This window comes from Balaenoptera musculus, chromosome 5, assembly GCF_009873245.2.
Source record: "Balaenoptera musculus isolate JJ_BM4_2016_0621 chromosome 5, mBalMus1.pri.v3, whole genome shotgun sequence".
In the NCBI taxonomy this organism is placed as follows: domain Eukaryota; kingdom Metazoa; phylum Chordata; class Mammalia; order Artiodactyla; family Balaenopteridae; genus Balaenoptera; species Balaenoptera musculus.
This window is the reverse complement of record NC_045789.1, coordinates 32,217,068-32,240,553: the sequence shown is the minus strand read 5'-3', so window position 1 is coordinate 32,240,553 and position 23,486 is coordinate 32,217,068. Positions and strand designations below refer to the sequence as shown.

The window sequence follows — 23,486 nt, the reverse complement described above, 5'->3', positions numbered from 1 at the left end:
TAGTGTAGTTTGGTAGTTTTGTAAAATTGACTTATAGAGCAATAGAATATAATTGTGTCCAGAAATAGGCCCATCCATAAATGGTCAATTTGATTTTCAACAAAGGTATCAAGATATGTCCATGGGAAAAGATAGTTTCTTCAACAAATGGTGGTCAACAATTGCATATCCATATGCAAAAAAACCCCCAAAAACAAAAAACAAACCCAAAACAGAAAAACCCCACCTCATCCTTTATCTCAAAATGTAATATATGAACTCAAAATGTAACATAAATTAACTCGGATTAACTCAAAATGTAATATAACCTAAATGTAAGTGCCAAAGTGAAACTTCCTAAAGAAAACATAGGAGAAAAATCTTTGTGACCTTGAGTTAGGCAAAGATTTCTTAGATAAGATTTTTTAAAGAATCATCAATTGGCCTTTCAAATTAAAAACATTTGCTTTTGAAAGACACTCTTAAGAAAATGAAACGATATGCTCTAGGCTGGGTTAAAATATTAGTTCAAATTATATGTGACAAAGGATTTATATACAGGATATATAAGAAACTCTTACATTTAATTACAAGACAAGCAATCTGTTTTTAAAAAATAGGTAGAAGATTTGAACAGATACTTCAGCAAAGAATAGATACAAATATCAAACACATGAAATGATGCCAAACATCAGTAGTAATCAAGGAAATGCCAGTTAAAACCACAGTGTGATCTCATGGCACACCTATTAGAATGACTTTTTAAAAACTGATAACAACAAGAGCTAATAAGAATGCAGAGTACCTGGAACTTCACATGTTGTCGATGGGAAAGTCAGCAGTTTTGCAGTTTCATATAAAATTAACCATACACTTACCATACATCCCAGTAGTCTCACTCAAAGGCATTTACCCTAGAGAAATGAAAAATCTGTGTATTCATGTAGTGACCTATTCACAAATGTTTATAGCAGCTATATTCACAGTCACAAAAAAATGGATATAGCCAACATGGTCCTCAACTAGTAAATGGACGAATTATGGTACCTTCAACCATACAACAGGATATACTGCTCAACAATAAAAAGGAATAAGCTACTAAAATACAGAACAAGGCAGATGAATTTAAAAAGTATTATGTTCGATGAAAGAAGGCAACACAAAAGATTACATTTTGTGTGATTCCATTTATATGACCTTTTGGAAAAAATAGAACTACTTGGACAGAAATCAGATCAGTGGTTTCAAGAGATTGGAGGTGAAGAGGGAGGATTAGTTACAAAGGAGGGTGTGAGGGAACCTTTTGATAACATGGAAATATTTCCTGTCTTGATTGTTGTGGTGTTACACAACTCTCTTTGTTTGGCAAAACTCATTGCATTGTATACCTAAAAAAGGATGAATTTTATGCTATGTAAAGAAATCAGTAAACCTGATTTTCAAAAACAGAAAAAGGTAAAGAATGTGAAATCAATATACAGTATCAGGAACACTAGAACTATGCTAGTAGGAATGCAAATTCATATAGTCACTTTGGAAAATTTGCCAGATTTCTTATTAAGTTAAATATACACTTAATTTATGTCCTGTCAGTTCCACTCCTAGGTGTTTACCAAGAGTAATGAAAATATATGTGCACACATTCACTTGTAAGCAAATGTTATTCATGTAGTCCCAAACTGAAAACATTTCTAGTTCCATCAACTGTAAATGGATCAATAGATTGCACTGCATCCATGCAATGAAATACTACTCAGAAATAAAAAGGAATTGAGTACTGATACATGCAACAACATGGATGACTCTCAGAAACATTGTGCTGAGTAAAAGGAGTTAAGCACCGTGGGCTACGTACATCATAGCCATGGGCTATGATTCTACTTACATGAAATGACTGAAAAATTATGTGAAATTATATGATTCTATTTATATGAAATTGTTGAAAAAACAGAAGCATATAGTGACAGAAAGCAGATCATTGGTTGCCAGGAGCCAGACACTGGGACAAAGGAATTAGCTTTTTGGAGTCTTTCTATGATGGTTGGTTACAGAAATAGGTATATTCAAAACTTACTAAACTATACACTTAAGTTTAGTAAATGTTATTATATTAAATTTTATCTCAACAAAGATCATAGAAAAATAGGCTCTCTATATTTAAAATATCTAAGTTACAAAAGTGCTTATTACATACCCATTTTCAAATGTACCATTATTTAACATGTATGATAAATCAGATTAAAATTTTTAATCATTTTGATAAAAATGATTAGACTTTGCTTTATTATGTCATATTTGTTGTAATTTTTTTCTCTGTTGATGTAAATATCGAATCCATATATTAAGGATTTTGAATACAACATAGTTAATTAAAACTTTTATCTTTAACCTCTGGTAAATCAGAGTTCAAATATTAACTTTGTGTATACATATGGACTTAATAACTAGTATTTATATTGTTCAAAGTAACTTAATAACTACTTGAAAGGAATGTTAAAATGCCAAAAAGCATCTCTCACAGTACAGGGAATTGGGAGAGTGTGGGGTTATACCTCTCTTTCCTATGTGCTGACCAGTTGTCTACGTTTAAATAGCACCATCATTAACTGTTTTCTTTCTTAGTAGGTGTTAATGCTTCATCAATACAATTTAGTTAACTGATTTAAAAACTAGGAAGACAGTTAACACTGGGATTTTTCTATTGATTGAAATGTATTAGCAGTAGAAAGTTAGAGTTTACTTTTAGCATACCTAATTTTGTATTGATGTTGATTAGTGTTTATTTCAATTTTTTTAGTTAATATCTTATTACAAATGCAACTGAGATAGAATCAACAAATAATAGGATATTAGCAGGAGCTGCAGTTATCCTAGGCTGGAGGACTTTCTAAGAGGATGCACTCCCATGCCCCTTGGCAGTAGGACTCAGTTCTGCGCCAAGTCTTCCTCTCCATAGGCTGCTTTTGAGTAACTGTATGACTTTCCCCAGAGCAAGTGATTCTAGAGAGAAGGACAGAAGCCCCAATGTCTTCTTAATGACCTAGCCTTGATAGTCACATGCCATCATTTCTGCTACATCTTATTTGTTACAAGTGAGTTATTAAATATAGCCCAGGCTCCATGGCAGGAGAATCAAGTTCCATCTCTTGAAGAGAAAATATCAAAAAATTCATGGACATGTAACAGGTTACAACTTTTATGTAAACAGGATACATAAAGAGGCCCTTCTGGTTTATTAGCCATAGTTGCTTTACAATCCCAGTAAAGCTTTTGATTCGATAATTTTATAATTTCATGAGGAATTTCAGGGTTCAGGAGGAAGCAGCTCAGAATGGCATAGTAAATTTCCTTATCTTAATAAAAAATTCTACTGATTATCTCTCTTTTGTTTTTAAAGATTTGTTTATTTATTGGCTACGTTGGGTCTTTGTTGCTACGCGCGGGTTTTCTCTAGTTGTGGTGAGCAGGGACTACTCTTGTTGTGATGTGCGGGCTTCTCGTTATGGTGGCTTCTCTTCTTGCAGAGCACAGGCTCTAGGTGCGTGGGCTTCAGTAGTTGTGGCATGTGGGCTCTAGAGCGCAGGCTCAGTAGCTGTGGCACACAGGCTTAGTTGCGCCACGGCATGTGGGATCTTCTCGGACCAGGGCTTGAACCTGTGTCCCCTGCATTGGCAGGCGGATTCTTAAGCACTGAGCCACCAGGGAAGTCCTTACTGATTATCTCTTTATTTTAAAATGAGTTTTATGTGTTGTCATACTTAGGAACTCTTTGTAATGTTTTCCCACAGTTAATGAAAGCTGAAAGTCTTAATTTATTAAGTCAGTCAGTTAAATAGATCTTCAGCACTTACAGTGTATCAATCACCCAGTAATGTACAATATAAATATCATCTTGCCCACAAACATTTAAACAAATATGTAAATGAAAGGAAAAACCGTGTAAGTGAAAGAAGGATGTTTTGGGTATTTTGATAGTGGTTAGTGGAGTGGAGATGGAGTGCTTTGGATAAGATGGTCAGAAATATCTTCCTATGTGACTTTATAGTTTGATTTGAAGGACTGGAATCAGCTAACCTTTGTAAGAGTGAGTAGCATGTGTAAAGGCCCTGAAACTTCCAGTGTTTTAAGGAATGTTGGAAGGCAAGTATCACCGGCACTTAGTGATTTCAGGAAGACAGTGTCAGTTTGGAGGCGGGAACTTATTGTAGAAATCAAAGTAAACTGTAGTATCATTGATGAGAGACATCTTTTTTTTGTTGTTTTTTTTTGGGAGTATAATTGCTTTACAATGTTGTGTTAGTTTCTGCTTTACGACAAAGTGAATCAGCTATTTGTAAACATATGTCTCCTCCCTCTTGAGCCTTCCTCCTACCCGCCCCCCCATCCCTCCCCTCTAGGTCATCACAGGAAGAGAGACATCTTGTTTAGAGACTTTAAGGAGATACAATTTGTGTGACTTGGAGATTAGCTAAATTTGGAGGATGATAAAAAGGGGAGGCATCCACTGTGTCTCCCCAAGTTTCAGCTTGAACTGCTCAGTAGCACAGACTGAGATGGGGAACACTGTAGAAGGAGTACCTGTATGCATCTACCCTCCCATACCCCCCATGGTTGGGGTTGGGGTTGAGGGTGGGGGGCAGAAGTGAATGAACTGAAAAGGAGAAGGTTAGTTTTAGATCTGTTGAAATTGAAACCCCTGAGAGATGTCTAGACTGAAATGTTGAATAGGAAGTTAGATATAAGAAGGTATGGCTAGAGCGCAAATGAAAAGTGTAGTAATTGGGAGTCATTACCATTTAGATGAAATTTGAAGCCTTGAGAGGAAATGAACTCACCTGGGGACAGACCGTAGAACGAGCAGGAGAAACGAGGGCTGCATTCTGAGGAAATGCAACATTTAAATGTTGAGTAAATGAAAGAGAAAAAAAAACAAAACAAAAACAGAAGGGCCTTGAAAAATGGGAAATCCAGGAAAATGTGATGCCAAAGAATGAGACTATTTCAAGAAGGTAAGATTTGATGAAAAATCAGTAAGACATAGACTGAAAAAAGGCTATTGCATGTAGCAACAGCAGTTTTTGGCTGCCAGAGGTTGATTGTTGTGAGTTTGTCTATTCAGTATCAACAAGTTCTAGTTGTCAAGCAGGCCCTTGAATTTTGTTGCAGCCTTTGGGCTATCTCTCTTGGTTCTGGTTTAGGTGTGAGACTTCTGACTTCTCAGTCAATAGGACATGAGTAGGTAGAGATATTTGGATTAAATCCTGACCTACTACTGATGGCAAATGGCAGGAGAATTAATCCTATTATCACTCTTTTACCTGTAGCTCTTGATCTGGAATATTCTCTCTGACACTTTATGAGTACTTGACAGTATAAGCATATACACATCAATACCAGTTATAAGCCATAACAACATACTGAACCAACCCAAAGTTTCTACCTATAATATCATTTTAGTTTTCTCTTCACTAGTTTTGCCCAACCCTATCACTTGATTCAGGCATTTTTTTTTTTCCTGTAAGGGAACACTAATCAAGGAGTTTAACACATAAATAATCAGAGGTTTTAACAGCTACCAGGAGATCATATTATCTTGCAGTTTGAAGCTTGGTGTGAAGTACATGGATGAGGTTAGGATGAGCAGAGGTTAGGCCATAGGGGGTGACTGGAGTGGTAGGAGGGCTTTTTTCTCCTTTTATTTCTTGCTGCATGGTCTGTGCCAGTTTCTCCCCTACATACCTCCCTGCATTTAGAGTGCCTGGGCTTGGGAGCTCCTTTTTTTTTGTTTCCAGACATGCTGCTGCAGCTCTTCAGAGTAGCCCTTGGTGCTTTTGGTAACTTCTGCACTCAGCAACTCCTCCTACAATGGTACTGAGAAGGACAGTGATTTGGGTTTCTGTATCCAACAGAGCTATATAACATATCAAAATTTATGGGATGCAGCTAAAATAGTATTCAGGGGGAAATTTTATAGCTTTAAATACCTATATCTGAAATACAGAAATGCCTAACATCAGTAACCTAAGCTTCCATCTTTAGAAACTAGAAAAAGAAGAACAAGCTAAATGGAAAACAAGTAGGAAAAAGTGACTAAAGAAAATTAGAGCAGAAATCAATGAAAACCAGACAAAAACAATAAAGAAGATCAATTAAGCAAAAGCTGATTCCTTGAAAAGCTCAATAAAATTGACATTCTTTTAACTGCCTAACTATGAACAAAAGAGATGGTATGAATTACCAAAGTCAGAAATGAAAGAAGGGACTGCACTGCTCACGATGTAGAAATTAAAAGGATTAGAAGGAAATATCCTGAACAAATTCAGCCTACAAATTAAGACAATTGAGATGAGATGGGTAAATTCCTAGAAAGACAGAATTGTCAAAACTGACTCAAGAAGAAATTAAAATTCTGAATAGGCCTATAACAGGTCCATTGAATTAGTAATTTAAAAATCTTCCCACAAAGAAAAGTCAAAGCCTAGATGGCTTTACTGGTGAATCTTATTAAATAGATAAATTAGAAAAGATATCAATCTTTCATAAGCTCATCTGGAAGACACAGGAAGAAGAAACACTTTCTAGCTCAGTCTGTGAGGCCATCTTCACCCTAATACCAATGCTAGGCAAAGACATCACAAGAAAAAACAAGCTAACAAGAGAAAACTGTAGACTAATATCCCTAATGAACATGTATTCAAAAATCCTTTACAAAATATTATCAAACCAAATCCAGCAATATACAAAAAGGATTATAAAGTATCCATGTGGGTTTTATCATAAGAATGCAGATTGGTTTAAATGTGAAAATCAATTAATGTTATGCATGAAGTTAATAGACTACAGGACAAAAAAAAAAAACCCACATGATCATCTTAGTAGACACAGAAAAAGCATTTGACAAAATGAAACACACATTCATGACTAGAAAATCTCAAACAGATAAATAGCAACCATCAAAAACCCACATAACATACACTGTACTTAATGTTGAAAGACTAAATGCTTTTCCCCTAAGGTCAGGAAGGCTAGAATGTCTTCCATTCTCACCACTTCTATCAATATTATATTGATATATAATGTGTGATAAGCCTGTGTGATAAGAAAGGAAGGGAAGGGAAAAGTCAAAGGCATCCAGATTGGAAAGGGAAATGTCTTTATTCCTAGATGACAAAAGACGTGTACAATTTTTGCAATGAAAAGTGTAAAACATGGCTGTTAGAAATTAAAGACAGACATCAATAAATGGAGACATTCCATATTCATGGATCAGAAGGTTCAATATGATTAAGATGTCAATTCTTCCTCAATCTATAAGCTTAATACAACCCCTATCAAAATTTAGTACACTTTTTGGGAGAAATAGAGAAGCTGAAATACAATGGATCTAGAATTGCCAAAACAATTTTGAAAAAGAACAACAAAATTACAGAACTTACACTATCTGATTTCAAAACTTACCATAAAACCATAATAATCAAAATGTGTGCTATTTATACAAGGATAGGCACATAAATTAATGAAACTACATTGAGAATACAGAAATAAACCCTTGCATTTATGGTCAGTTGCTTTTTAAGAAACGTGCCTACACAATTCTATGAAGAAAGGGTAATCTTTAAACAAATGGTACTGTAATGACTGGATAGTCACATGCAAGAAAATGAACTTCAACACTTACCACACAATGTTCATAAGAATTAAGGTGGGTCGTAGACCTATATTTAAGATCTAAAACTAAAAAATTTCTCAAATAAAATATAGGATAAAAACTTTATCATCTTGCATTAGGCAAAGAGTGCACATGTGACACCCAAAAGCATAATTCATAAAAGACAAAAATTGAGAAGATGGATTTAATCAAAATTTAAAATGTTTGTGCTTTAAATATATCACTAAGTATGTGAAAAGATAAGCCACAGACTGAGAAAATATTTGCACATCATGTATTTGATAGACTTGTATCCAAAATGTATGATGACCTTTGACAACTCAATAATAGGACAGAAGCAACCCAATTAAGGTAAAAAAGATCTGAATAGTAATTTCCTCAAAGAAAATAAACAAATGGCTAATTAACACATGAAAAGATGTTCAACAATGTACATTAAAATTATAATAAGATACCATTTTACACTCACTAGAATGGCTATAATAAAAATTTCATACAATAGCGAGTATTGGCAGAGATGTGGAAAATTTGGAACATCATACATTGTTTGTTGGAATGTATAATGGAAGACAATTTGGCAGTTTCTCAAAAAGATAAATATTAAGTCAACAGACAACCTGGCAATTTCACTCCTAGGCATCTACCCAAAAGAAATGCAACCATATGTTCATCGACGATGTGTACGTGAATGTTCTGAATAGCATTTTTCATAATAGCTAAAAACTGGAATAATTTAAATGTCTATCAACTGGTGAACGGATTTAAAAAATGTGGTATATTCTGTATTCATACAATGGAATACTATTTACAATCAAAAGAAATGAACTGCTTATACATGCTGCCACATTGATGAACCTCAAAACATTACGGTTAGTAGAAGAAGACTGATGCAGAAGATTACATGATATATGATTCCATTTATCTGAAATGTTCAGAAACGGCTAGTTATAGAGACAGAAGGCAGATTGATAGTTGTCTAGAGCTGGGGATAGGAATAGGAATTAACTCTAAATAGGCACAAGGGAAGTTTTAGTGTTGATTAAAATGTTCCAAAATACAATGTGGTGATAATTGCGCAACTCTAGAAATTTACTTTAAAAAATCATTGAATAGTACACTTACAAGGGTAAATTTTGTGTTACGTAAATTATACCTTTGGAAATAAAGCTTGAAAAAAATACGTATCTTGTCCTTAGTAGTAGGAAGAACTGTGACAGCATACTTCTCTGAGATTCTGGGCTCTGAATGTAGTAATTAATCCTGCCACCTATTTCCCACTGCTACTTAGTATTGGTCAGTTATATCCTTTGTTATTTACATTACGTTAAGAAAACAGAAAACTTGGTCTACTATTAGGCTGTATAAAAGAATAATAGTTTCCCTTACCTTTATCCGAACCCACGAATAGACACCTGAGGGATTGGGATCCTCTTTCCCCTATTACAATGGGTATACAAACATAATGTTTAAATTTATATTGTACAAATATGCTGTCTTTAAGAGATGACTATTTAAACTGATAAAGATGTGAATACAATTTTATGTGTGTTTCTCAGTTACTATAATTACTTTTGTATCAGTAAGGCAGTGAATTATTAATCATACTGTTATTAATCAACATTTATGGAGCCTAGATATTATAATGGCTTTGTAATGACAGCTTACCTTGATGAATAGAATATGGGTAATAGACCTGTGACTCATCCAAATCATTCGTTTAACCATTAATTATAGATTGAAACATCTCTAGCATTCGTTAGTATAACATGAATAGAACGTCTCAGAATAATACAGATGCCATTTTGAATGAGCACAGAAGTCATGATTTATTACTGATCTAATTAATCTTAAGTTAAATTTGATTCTATATCAAATTCTTTTTCTTGCAGGCGTATCTCATTAGCTAGTCCTCGTCAACTTTTTAAAGCTTCTAATATGACCCAGCGATGGCAACACAGGGAGATTTCAAATTTTGAGTACTTGATGTTTCTCAACACAATAGCAGGTAATTTAAGCTCACATGTTGATGTATTTCAAATGATAAATTATTAATAGTGATATGATTAGATTATTTTGAGTATTTGTATAAATAGAGTCATTCCATGTAAAGCTAAAGGTGTAAGCAAGCATACAAAGATGGGAAGAAATGAATTATAGCTAGAGAACAATTAATGGTATAGTATGTGTGTTTGTGTTTGCGTGTACATAAAATATATATTCATAAAGGTATAATGAAAAAGAAAACTAGAAAGGTAGTGTGGAGACATTGTGGAAGATTTTTTTTGTCAGTTTGAGGAATTGGCAGTCAATTCACAGGGAAACTTTTGAAAGTTTTTGAACAAATGAGTAATATCAGAACTGTATGAAAAGTTGGAAGCAGTATGAAGGATAAATTATGGTGCAGAGAGTCTAGGTAGAGAGCAGAAGTTAGGAAGCAATTACATATAAAAAGTAATGAGGGCCTGCATTAGAGAGGTGACAGTAGGAATTAAAACAAAGGATTAGATAACACAAGAGTAGGGCTTCCCTGGTGGCACAGTGGTTGAGAATCTGCCTGCCAATGCAAGGGACACGGGTTCGATCCCTGGTCCGGGAAGATCCCACATGCCGCGGAGCAACTAAGCCCATGTGCCACAACTACTGAGCCTGTGCTCTAGAGCCCATGAGCCACAACTACTGAGGCTGTGTACCGCAACTACTGAAGCCCACCTGCCTAGAGCCCGTGCTCCACAACAAGAGAAGCCACCGCAATGAGAAGCCCACACACTGCAACAAAGAGTAGCCCCCGTTCACCGCAACCAGAGAAAGCTCGCACACAGCAACAAAGACCCAATGCAGCCAAAAATAAATAAATTAAATTAATTAATTAAACAAACAAACAAAGAAAGATAACACAAGAATTTACAAGGTGCAAACCATTTGCCATGCAGCTAACTGAATGTTGGGAATAAATGAGAAAAAAGTGTCAGAAAAGACTTCCAGGCTTCTGCTCTAAATCATGAAGAAAATGGTGGTGCCATTAAAGGAAAAAGAAGTCAAAAAATTGATCTAGAGAAAGATGATTTTACTGTGCTAGCAAGACATCCAAGATAAGATATCAAAAAGAATTGTTGGAGTATAGGTTAAGTTGAGGGTATTTGGAGCTTAGAGATAGGACATTGGATTTCATCTGCATAGAGAGGAAATCACCAAGAGAGAGAGTTGAGATTACCAAGCCAGGTGATATAGAAAGCAGTGAGGTAAGGTCTGGGGAATGCTCTTGAGCATAACAAAAAGAAAGAGGGAAAGTTATTAAAGAAAAGAAGAGAATGACTGACCCCAGAGTTTATAGACTTAGTAGGAGGAGAACTAAGGTGAAGCAAATGTCTTGAGATACAAGGGGAAAGGGAGAAAGGCCTTGGCCGCTGTATTAGATGTGATGGAGAGGTAAGGGAGAATTAAGAGTGAGTACAGGCCATGCCTTTGGCTTTAACATCTCAGGACTTATGGGTTACTTTACAGGGGTTTGTTTTCTTTCTTTTTTAATATTTATTTATTTGGTTGTGCCAGGTCTTAGTTGTGGCAGGCTGTCTCCTTAGTTGTTGCATGAGAACTCTTAGTTGCAGCATGAATATGGGATCTAGTTCCCTGACCAGGGATCGAACCCAGGCCCCCTGCATTGGGAGCGCTGAGTCTTATCCACTACGCCACCAGGGAAGTCCCTAGGGGTTTATTTGCAAAACAAGCAAAAAAGTTTGATTATAAGGACTGAATGGTTCAAGATTAAATGAGAACATTAGATGTAGATTACAGTTTTCTTGTGTAATAGTAAAGAGAGGGTGAGTTAAGGCAGCGGAGAGTAACTATGAAAGAGGAAGAGAGAGGAAAAGTAACAATTCACACTATGAGGGAGACCTGTTCAAGAGCTCAGGTGGAAGAATCACACCTCCCAGAGAATAAAGACACTATTGGAGAAGTGGAGAAGAGAGGGTGTAGTACGAAGAATTGGAAGTTCAGGGCTTACACTGAAAAAGTCTAAAATTCATCAGTTAGGAAGATACTCATCTGAGGGTCCATTGAGGGAATGGAATAAAGAAAGTTTGAACAGTTATGTGGAATTTAGTAGGGATTGTATAACTAGAGACTGAAAGGATTTTTAAGTAATAATGAGAGACAGGAAACTTATGTAACAAGTTTAAATGGACATGTTTTGTACATGATAAATCAATTAACACCTAGATTGAATGCAGTGTAATAATTATGGACAGCATTTATGAAAGGGTCTACTCTCAACTTCTAGTGTGCCTATAGTGTCTTTTAAATATATCCCCTGGATATTCTCTTTAAAGAATAGAATCAATAATTTGCTTTGGATGGTTTTTACATACACTAGAGGCTGGGGTGGAGTCTCATGTTATTTAATATTTCTTTTACAGTGTTATCTGTGATACAAATAGGTTCTCATGATATCATGACACATTTCCCAAAAGACAGTCACTAGGCATTCAGTAACTAAATATTGAATTTAACTTAATTAATAAAAGTCTGTTTACAGTGAGCAGATGCGTACTCTTTTTTTCGTAGGTACAATAAACTTGATTATTTAAGCAGATAGGCTAAGAAGAGGATTTTACTATTTACTAACATCTCAATCAGGAAAATGTGAGAGAATGGAGACATCAAAATAGACTGCTTTTTGCTGTTAAGTTTGGTTATTTTCTTCTGGGAGAAGTTAAAATTGACAGAAATATGTAATGACATAAATACTTCTGAATTAAAATTGTCCTAGTTATTCATGTTTTCTAAGACTATTTCCAGATCAATCAAGGAAGAACTCTGTTACTCTAAAAGGCCTCACGCCCTTGATGAATACAGTGAAATAAAATGTTAAAAGCATCAAATCAGGTTGTAGTCCTTGCTCTGCTCCGTCCAATCGGGGGACTATTTACCCTCTGCTCCTGGGTCTCTCAGGCAGCCACTCTCATGGGCACATGCCCAGGACCTGCTCCTGCCCCACGCTCCTTCCCTCTGCCTTTCACTTCCCAGCTGCCAAGATCTTGGAAGCTTTGAAGCTCAGCAGAGAAGGCAAATTCATTGAGAACAGTCTGTAAAGTGTCAAGCAATATCCAGATATTACCTGCACTCTGCCTGTCCCCTGCCTGAACCTGGGATTCTTCCACAGAGTGAGTGGTTCTGGGTCCCACATTGTCATTGCTCATTTGGTTGATGAAGACATATTGACAAAGTTGTTGTTGGTTATACCCTTTTGCATTCTCACTAGCAATGCAAAAGAGGGACTGTTTCTCCACACCCTTGCCAACAGTATATTGTCAAGCTTTTGAACGTTTGCTAATCTGGTACCTCAGGACTGCCTGCTTACTAAGACCCTCTGTAAAAGCTCCATGCACCCTGCTATTGAGCGCTCTGAGGAGGTAACAGTATTCAGAGAGGGTCTTGGTGCTCCAACTGGGTGTCAAGCCTGTGCCTCTGAGGTGGGAGAGCCAAGTTCAGGACATTGGTCCACCAGAGACCTCCCGGCTCCATGTGATACCAAACGGCGAAAGCTCTCCCAGAGATCTCCATCTCAAAGCTAAGACCCAGCTCCACCCAACAACAAGCAAGCTACAGTGCTGGACACCCTATGCCAAACAACTAGCAAGACAGGAACACAACCCCATCCATTAGCAGAGAGGCTGTCTAAAATCATAAGGTCACAGACACCCCAAAACACACCACCGGTCGGGGTTCTGCCCACCAGAAAGACAGGATTCAGCCTCATCCACCAGAACACAGGCACTAGTCCCTTCCACCAGGAAGCCTACACAACCCACTGAACCAACCGTAGCCACTGGGGGCAGACACCAAAAGCAACGGGAACTATGAACCTGCAGCCTACAAAAAGGAGACCCCAAACACAGTAAGTTAGCAAAATGAGAAGACAGAGAAACACACAGCAGATGAAGGAGCAAGGTAAAAACCCACCAGACCAAACAAATGAAGAGGAAATAGGCAGTCTACCTGAAAAAGAGTTCAGAGTAATGATAGTAAAGATGACCCAAAATCTTGAAAATAGAATGGAGAAAATACAAGAAACGTTTAACAAGGACCTAGAAGAACTAAAGAGCAAACAGACAATGATGAACAACACAATAAATGAAATAAATTCTCTAGAAGGAATCAATAGCAGAATAACTGAGGAAGAAGAATGGATAAGTGATGTAGAAGATAAAATAGTGGAAATAACTACTGCAGAGCAGAATAAAGAAAAAAGAATGAAAAGAATTGAGACAGTCTTAGAGACCTCTGGGACAACATTAAACATACCAACATTCGAACTATAGGGGTCCTGGAAGAAAAAGAGAAAAAGAAAGGGACTGAGAAAATATTTGAAGAGATATTTGAAGTTGAAAACTTCCTAATATGGGAAAAGAAATAGTCAATCAAGTCCAGGAAGCACAGAGAGTCCCATACAGGATAAATCCAAGGAGAAACACACCAAGACACATATTAATCAAACTATCAAAAATTAAATACAAAGAAAAAATATTATAATTGGCAAGGGACAAACAACAAATAACATACAAGGGAATCCCCATGAAGTTAACAGCTGATCTTTCAGCAGAAACTCTGCAGCCGGAAGGGAGTGGCAAGACATATTTAAAGTGATGAAAGGGAAAAACCTGCAACCAAGATTACTCTACCCAGCAAGGATCTCATTCAGATTCGACAGAGATTTTAAAACCTTTACAGGCAAGCAAAAGCTAAGAGAATTCAGCACCACCAAACTAGCTTTACAACAAATGCTAAAGGAACTTCTCTAGGCAGGAAACACAACAGAAGGAAAAGACCTAAAATAACAAACCCAAAACAATTAAGAAAATGGTAATAGGAACATACATATCGATAACTACCTTAAATGTAAATGGATTAAATGCTCCCACCAAAAGACATAGACTGGCTGAATGGATACAAAAAGAAGACCTGTATATATGCTGCCTACAAGAGACCCACTTCAGACCTAGGGACACATAAAGACTGAAAGTGAGGGGGTGGAAAAAGATATTCCATGCAAATGGAAATCAAAAGAAAGCTGGAGTAGCAATTCTCATATCAGACAAAATAGACTTTAAAATAAAGACTATCACAAGAGACAGAGAAGGACACTACATAATGATCAAGGGATCAATCCAAGAAGAAGATAAAACAATTGTAAATACTTATGCACCCAACATAGGAGCACCTCAATACATAAAGCAAGTGCTAACAGCCATACAAGGGAAATCGACAACACAATCATAGTAGGGGAATTGAACACCCCACTTTCACTGATGGACAGATCATCCAAAGTGAAAATAAATAAGGAAACACAAGAGTTAAATGATACATGAAACAAGATGGACTTAATTGATATTTATAGGACATTCCATCCAAAAACAACAGAATACACTTTCTTCTCAAATGCTCATAGAAGATTCTCCAGGATAGATCATATCCTGGGTCACAGATCAAGCCTTGGTAAATTTAAGAAAATTGAAATCATATCACATATCTCTTCCAACCACAATACTATGAGACTAGATATCAATTACAGGAAAAAAGTCTGTAAAAATTACAAACACATGGAGGCTAAACAATACAGTACTTAATAACCAAGAGATCACTGAAGAAATCAAAGAGGAAATCAAAAAATACCTAGAAACAAATGACAATGAAAACACGACGACCCAAAACCTATGGGATGCAGCAAAAGCAGTTCTAAGAGGGAAGTTTATAGCAATAAAATCCTACCTCAAGAAACAAACATCTTGGGGCTTCCCTGGTGGCGCAGTGGTTGAAAATATGCCTGCTGATGGAGGGGACACGGGTTCAAGCCCTGGTCTGGTAGGATCCCAAATGCCGCAGAGCAAATGGGCCCGTGAGCCACAATTACTGAGCGTGCGCATCTCGAGCCTGTGCTCTGCAACAGGAGAGGCCGCGATGGTGGGAGGCCCGTGCACTGCGATGAAGAGTGGCCCCCGCTTGCTGCAACTGGAGAAAGCCCTCGCACAGAAGCGAAGACCCAACACAGCCATAAATAAATAAAATTAAATAAAATAATACCTAGCATATATATTAAAAAAAAAGAAAAAAGAAACAAACATCTTAAATAAACAACCTAACCTTACACCTAAAGCAATTAGGGAAAGAAGAACAAAAAAACCCCAAAGTTTGCAGAAGGAAAGAAATCATAAATTTCAGATCAGAAATAAATGAAAAAGAAATGAAGGAGACAATAGCGAAGATCAATAAAACTAAAAGCTGGTTCTTTGAGAAGATAAACAAAATTGATAAACCATTAGCCAGACTCATCAAGAAAAAAATGGGGAAGACTCAAATCAATAGAATTAGAAATGAAAAAGGAGAAGTAACAACTGGTACTACAGAAATACAAAGGATCATGAGAGATTCCTACAAGCACCTATATGCCAATAAAATGGACAACCTGGAAGAAATGGACAAATTCATAGAAAAGCACAACCTTCCGAGAATGAATGAGGAAGAAATAGAAAACATAAACAGACCAATTGCAAGCAGCGAAATTGAGACTGTGATTAAAAATCTTCCAACAAAGAAAAGCCCAGGACCAGATGGCTTCACAGGCGAATTCTGTCAAACATTTAGAGAAGAGCTAACACCTATCCTTCTCAAACTCTTCCAAAATATAGCAGAGGGAGGAACATTCCCAAATTCATTCTACGAGGCCACCATCACCCTGATACCAAACCAGACGAAGATGTCACAAAGAAAGAAAACTACAGGCCACTATCACTGATGATCATAGATGCAAAAATTTCCAACAAAATACTAGCAAACAGAATCCAACAGCACGTTAAAAGGATCATACACCATGATCAAGTGGGATTTATCCCAGGAATGCAAGGATTCTTCAATATGCGCAAGTCAATCAGTGTGATAAACCATATTAACAAACTGAAGAATAAAAACCATATGATGATCACAATAGATGCAGAAAAAGCTTTTGACAAAATTCAACACCCATTTATGATAAAAACCCTCCAGAAGGTAGGCATGGAGGGAACTTACCTCAACATAATAAAGGTCATATATGACAAGCCCACAGCCAATATCGTTCTCAATGGTGAAAAACTGAAAGCATTTCCTCTAAGATCAAGAACAAGACAAGGTTGTTCACTCTCACCACTATTATTCAACATAGTTTTGGAAGTCCTATCCATGGCAATCAGAGAAGAAAAAGAAATAAAAGGAATACAAATCAGAAAAGAAGAAGTAAAGCTGTCACTGTTTCCAGATGACATGATACTACACATAGAGAATCCTAAAGATGCTGCCAGAAAACTACTAGAGCTAATCAATGAATTTGGTAAAGTAGTAGGATACAAAATTAATGCACATAAATCTCTTGCATTCCTATACACTAATGATGAAAAATCTGAAAGAAAAATTAAGGAAACACTCCCATTTGCCATTGCAACAAAAAGAATAAAATACCTAGGAATAAACCTACCTAAGGAGACAAAAGACCTGTATGCAGAAAACTGTAAGACACTGATGAAAGAAATTAAAGATGATACCAACAGATGGAGAGATATACCATGTTCTTGGATTGGAAAAGTCAACATTGTGAAAATGACTGTAGTACCCAAAGCAATCTACAGATTCAGTGCAATCCCTATCAAACTACCAATGTCATTTTTCACAGAACTAGAACAAAAAATTTCACAACTTGTATGGAAACACAAAATACCGCGAATAGCCAAAGCAAATCTTGAGAAAGAAAAACGGAGCTGAAAGAATCAGGCTCCCTGACTTCAGACTATATTACAAAGCTACAGTAATCAAGACAGTATGGTACTGGCACAAACACAGAAATATAGATTAATGGAACAGGATTGAAAGCCCAGAGATAAACCCATGCACATATGGTCACCTTATCTTTGATAAAGGAGGCAAGCATATACAGTGGAGAAAAGACAGCCTCTTCAATAAGTGGTTCTGGGAAAACTGGACAGCTACATGTAAAAGAATGAAATTAGAACACTCCTTAACACCATACACAAAAATAAACTCAAAATGGTTTAAAAACCAAAATGTAAGGCCAGACGCTATAAAACTCTTAGCGGAAAACATAGGCTGAACACTCTATGACATGAATCACAGCAAGATCCTTTTAGACCCACCTCGTAGAGAAATGGAAATAAAAAGAAAAATAAACAAATGGGACCTAATGAAACTTAAAAGCTTTTTCACAGCAAAGGAAACCATAAACAAGATGAAAAGACAACCCTCAGAATGGGAGAAAATATTTGCAAATGAAGCAACTGACAAGGGATTAATCTCCAAAATTTACAAGCAGCTCATGCAGCTCAGTATCAAAAAAAACAAACAACCCAATCCAAAACTGTGCAGAAAACCTAAATAGACATTTCTCCAAAGAAGATATACCAATTGCCAACAAACACGTGAAAGGATGCTCAACATCACTAACCATTAGAGAAATGCAAATCAAAACTACAGTGAGGTATCACCTCACACCAGTCAGAATGGCCATCATCCAAAAACCTACAAACAATAAATGCTGGAGAGGGTGTGGAGAAAAGGGAACCCTCTTGCACTGTTGGTGGGAATGTAAATTGATACATCCACTATGGAGAACAGTATGGAAGTTCCTTAAAAAACTAAAAATAGAGCTACCATATGATGCAGCAATCCCAGTACTGGGCATATACCCTGAGAAAACCATAATTCAGAAAGAGTCATGTACCACAATGTTCATTGCAGCTCTATTTACAATAGCCAGGACATGGAAGCAACCCAAGTGTCCATTGACAGATGAATGGATAAAGAAGTTGTGGCACATATATACAATGGGTTATTACTCAGCCATAAAAAGAAACGAAATGGAGGTATTTGTAGTGAGGTGGCTGGACCTAGAGTCTGTCATACAGAGTGAAGTTAAGTCAGAAAGAGAAATACAAATACCATATCCTAACACATATATATGGAATCTAAAAAAAAAAAAGGTTCTGAAGAACCTAGGGGCAAGACAGGAATAAAGATGCAGACGAGGGGAATGGACTTGAGGACACGGGGAGAGGGAAGGGTAAGCTGGGACGAAGTGAGAGAGTGGCATGGACATATATACACTACCAAATGTAAAATAGATAGCTAGTTGGAAGCAGCCACATAGCACAGGGAGATCAGCTCGGTGCTTTGTGACCACCTAGAGGGGTGGGATAGGGAGGGTGGGAGGGAGATGCAAGAGGGAGGAGATGTGGAGATATATGTATATGTATAGCTGATTCACTTTGTTATAAAGCGGAAACTAACACACCATTGTAAAGCAGTTATACTCCAATAAAGATGTTTAAAAAAAAAAACAAAACATCAAATGATAAGGGAGGCTTAGATACCAAGAATTTGTGTGGAGAGCTACTGTAATACTCAGCCCTATATTGATATGATATCCGTATATATTTGAGAACAGGAAAAGAATGGCGATGATAGAATACACTATAAGAAAGGAATTCAACCAATATTAATATCCTTGTTTGCCTTGTATTTTAGCCATAAAAGTCTGTTCACATTAAATCTAAGTAAAAATAGGTTATAGACTAGTAAAATGGTGGAGTCAAACGCCAACATTTTTACTCCAGAAACAATGATGTCATCTACCGTGCTGCCTCCCTAAAGTGGTGATATCCAGAAAACTGCTGTTTCTACATGGATGGGCTACGTCATCCTTTGTTTTATTCATATTTTTAGTAGACCTGAATGTGTCGTTGAATGTCATTAGTTTAGCAGAATCATAGAAGAGTATGTGGCAGCATTTGGGAATGAAGTAAGCAACATCTATGATACTGTGCATTATGTTCAAAGGAGCATAGAATTTGAAAGCTGTCACAAAAATTTCAGAGTTATTAAGAACATCCTGGTCATTTTACAGTTGACTGTGAATGCCCATAGGGGTGAAGTCACTTGAACTTAGTTGATTGGTTGGTTGGTTAATTAATGGCAAAGAAAGGATTCTGGTGTTGAAGAACTCTGTGAGATTGCAAATTGTTTTTTAAATTCCTAATGAAGATCATTTTATTTGGTGCAGGCTTTCAACTAATAAAAAATAGTTGTGTAATTTATAAGATGTGGGTACAGAGTATCTGGATTTGAATGTAGTTTGACCATTACTAGTTGCATGATTTGGGGCAAGTTACATAAACTTTTGTGCCTCGGTTTTTTTATCTGTAAAACGGGGGTGATACCAATTTCATAGGGTTATTGTGAGAATTAAATGAAATCATGAATAGATAGCACTGGGAACAATGTCTGGCACTCAGAAATTGTTGTTCTTGTTACTTTTAGTATGTTCCTGAATGTTTATCATTTCGTTCTTCTAAATTAAGAATGACTTTTTTTTCCTCTTCCAGGACGGAGTTACAATGACTTAAATCAGTACCCAGTGTTTCCCTGGGTCATTACTAATTATGAATCAGAAGAACTGGATCTTACTTTGCCAAGTAACTTCAGAGATTTGTCCAAGGTAATTTCTTAGTAATCATCTGAAATATCACTATCTTGAATATAAAAATATTCAAGTGATTATCTTTATTTTTCATATCACATTTAGAAAATATTTTTAATATTATTATAACTAATATATTTGTCTTTTAAATGTATTTTCATTATTCTCAAATTTAAAATAGAAAAATTTAATATGCCTGGTAACCTTGATGACAACTAAAAATATTAACAGTTATATTTTTTTCTCCATATACATTTAAGAAGATATTATTCCCAAATATCAGCTTCTTCTAAGGGTGTCAGTACTTGATAAAAGATACGAAGAACATCATGGAAACTTCTTACCAGCACTCTTGTAAAAAGACAAGTAACCCCACACTGCTCTGTGTCTCCTAAGTGATTTTCCTCTACCTCTTGCCCTTCTCTGAGCCATTCCTCACTACAACAGAGTGGATTCTCTTTAAATGTAATTTTGAATTCCATAAATTCAGCGCTTAAACCTTTCTTGACTTATCATTGCATGCAGAATGAATCCTTCCCAACTCCACAGTTTGCTTTCTCTGCCTTGAACGTTCATCTCCCTGCTCTGTGAGTGGCTGACTGTCTCAGTCCTTTAGGAACAACACCTCCTCATAGAGACCATTACTGATTCCTTCCTTTCTCTCTTTCAGAGTACCTAAAATATCCTGCATTTTTACATATCTTTCTACCTACTTGTTTTGGTTCTTCTTGTGTGCTCCACTAAAGTTCATAAAGATTGAGTTCTCGTTTACCATTATTTCTCCCTTGCCTAGTATAGGACCTGCCATTCAATAAATGTGTTAAATGAATTAAATAATAAAATATACATGACATTTCCCCCAAGTTCTAAAAAATTAATTTTAACTCTGTTAAAATTAATCAGTCTGTTTTTAATTTTAAAATGTGAAACATGTAAATAACAAAAACTACCTCTAATTTACCGCATATCAGTAAGGAATAACTACGTTTTATACACACACACACATACAGACACACACACTGGGTTTTCTATAAGTATTTTCGCATATCATCAGGCATTCTTTAAGAGTTTTCCTTTTCTGTCCTGAATTATCAACAAACAGAATATCCTGAATCCTTTTTCACTTTTAAAGGAGAGTTTTCATTTTCAAAAGAAAGCCTTGTTTGCACATTAGCTATCGGATATGGGATTAATATGTAGAATACATAGAGAACTCCTAAAACTCAACAACAAAAACCGAACAACCTGATTCAAAAACAGGTGAAGAATTTGAATAGACAATTCTCCAAAGAAGTTATACAAATGGCCAATGAGCAGATGAAAAGGTGTTCAACATTACTAATTGTTAGGAAAATGTATATCAAAACCAAATGAGATAACCACTTCACAGCCAGTAGGATGGCTTTAATTAAAAAATAAATAAATAATCATAAAATAACAAGTATTGGTGAAGATGTGGAGAAATTAGAGCCCTTGTGGACTGCTGGTGGGACTGTAAAATGGTGAAGCTGACATGGAAAAAAGTATGGCAGTTCCTTCAAAATAAAAAATAGAGGGCTTCCCTGGTGGCGCAGTGGTCGAGAATCTGCCTGCCAATGCAGGGGACACGGGTTCGAGCCCTGGTCCGGGAAGATCCCACATGCCGCGGAGCAACTAGGCCCGTGAGCTACAACTACTGAGCCTGCGCGTCTGGAGCCTGTGCTCCGCAACAAGAGAGGCCGCGATAGTGAGAGGCCTGCGCATCGCGATGAAGAGTGGCCCCCGCTTGCCGCAACTAGAGAAAGCCCTCGCACAGAAACGAAGACCCAACACAGCCAAAAAAATAAAAAGATAAAAAAATAAAAAAATAGAATTACCCTAAGATCCAGCTATTCTACTTTTGAATATATACCCAAGAGAAATAAAAGCAGAGACTCGAAGAGGTATTTGTATACCAATTTTCATATTTATAATAGTATTATTTACAATAACCAAAAGATGGAAGCAATCCAAGTATCCACTGTTGGATAAATGGATAAACAGAATGTGGTGCATATATACAGTGGAATATTGTTCAGCCTTAAAGAGGAAGGAACCTCTGACACATGCTGCCATATGGATGAACCTTGAAGACATTATGCTAAGTGAAATAAGCCATTCACAAAAGGACAAACACTGTGTGATTTCACTCATGTGAGGTATTTAGAGTAGTCGAATTCATAGAGACAGAAAGTAGAATGGTGGTTGCCAGGGCCTGGCGGGGGGAGGGAGGAATGGAGACTCACTTAATGGATATAGAGTCTCAGTTTTGCAAGATGAAACAAGTTCTGGAGATGGAAGGTGGCGATGGCTGGCCAACAACCTGAATGTAATGCCACTGAACTTACACTTAAAAGTGGTTAAAATGGTAAGGTTCATGTCTGTATATTTTATAACAATTAAAAAACAAAAGCAATAAAAAGGCCAGTAAGGGGAGAAAAAGAGGTAATTAGTAAACTAGACACAAAATAGAGGTTTGAAAAAGCGCCTGCATGTTTCTGCTTTTACTTTTCTTTGATCACCTTGAGAACAACATGCCCAGGTTAACTAGCTGGAGGGCCAGGACTGACACCTGGAGGATGGCTGAGCTGTGTGAGCTGAGGCCATCCTACACGAGCCAGCCCTCAGCTGACCACAAACATATGAGCAAGCACAACCAAGAGCAGCCAGCTGTGGCCAGATGAGCAGAATTTCCCGGGTGACCCACTGACTACGAGGAATAATAAGTGGATGAATGTTTTTTGGGTTTTTTTTTTTTTTTTTAAAGGAAAGCCTTACTTACATTTAGGTATTGTATTTGTTCTAAGACCCTGTAGTATTTCACTGGAATCTGTAGAACTCTCTTGTCTAATAAATGAGGACTGTATTAGTTTGACTTGTGTAGTGAGCCATGCAGTAGGTCAATAGTAAAAACTGGACAGCTCTTTAATTCTCAGACTATTATATCCTACTATCCTTTATTTGAATTTTGTGTAAGTGAAAGTAAAGGTCTCATTTTTCATTAAATTGTTAAAATGTAAAATTTGCCTCACAAAATAAATATATAACCTTTCTAGACATCTAGAAGAATTGCCTTTTTTTTGTTTAAGCTGAGCCCTTCAGTTTGGACTTCTATTTAAGCACATAACTTAAGATGTTTTGTGCTTTAGAGGACTTTTTGTAGGCTCTTTAAGATGCAGTGAGTAGTTAGATAGATTGTGGACAAGGTGCATGTTTATGTCTTGATGGAACAGTTAGCAGTGGTGCTAAGTGGGAGGCTATTTGGATTTTTCTGCTGAGGCTGTATTTCTCTCTTCTGCCATC

The 23,486-nt window shown here is 36.6% G+C and overlaps 1 protein-coding gene across 4 annotated transcripts in view; it reads left to right on the top strand.

The window, feature by feature from the left end:
• Window positions 1-23,486, top strand: part of LRBA (LPS responsive beige-like anchor protein) — a 745,100-nt gene that overhangs the window by 522,639 nt on the left and 198,975 nt on the right. For all 4 annotated transcript variants that reach the window (XM_036852028.1, XM_036852030.1, XM_036852029.1 and 1 more), the window contains exons 43-44: window positions 9,538-9,653; window positions 20,071-20,183. In XM_036852028.1, coding sequence (XP_036707923.1) covers window positions 9,538-9,653; window positions 20,071-20,183 — 229 coding nt within the window. The remainder of the gene's footprint in view (window positions 1-9,537; window positions 9,654-20,070; window positions 20,184-23,486) is intronic.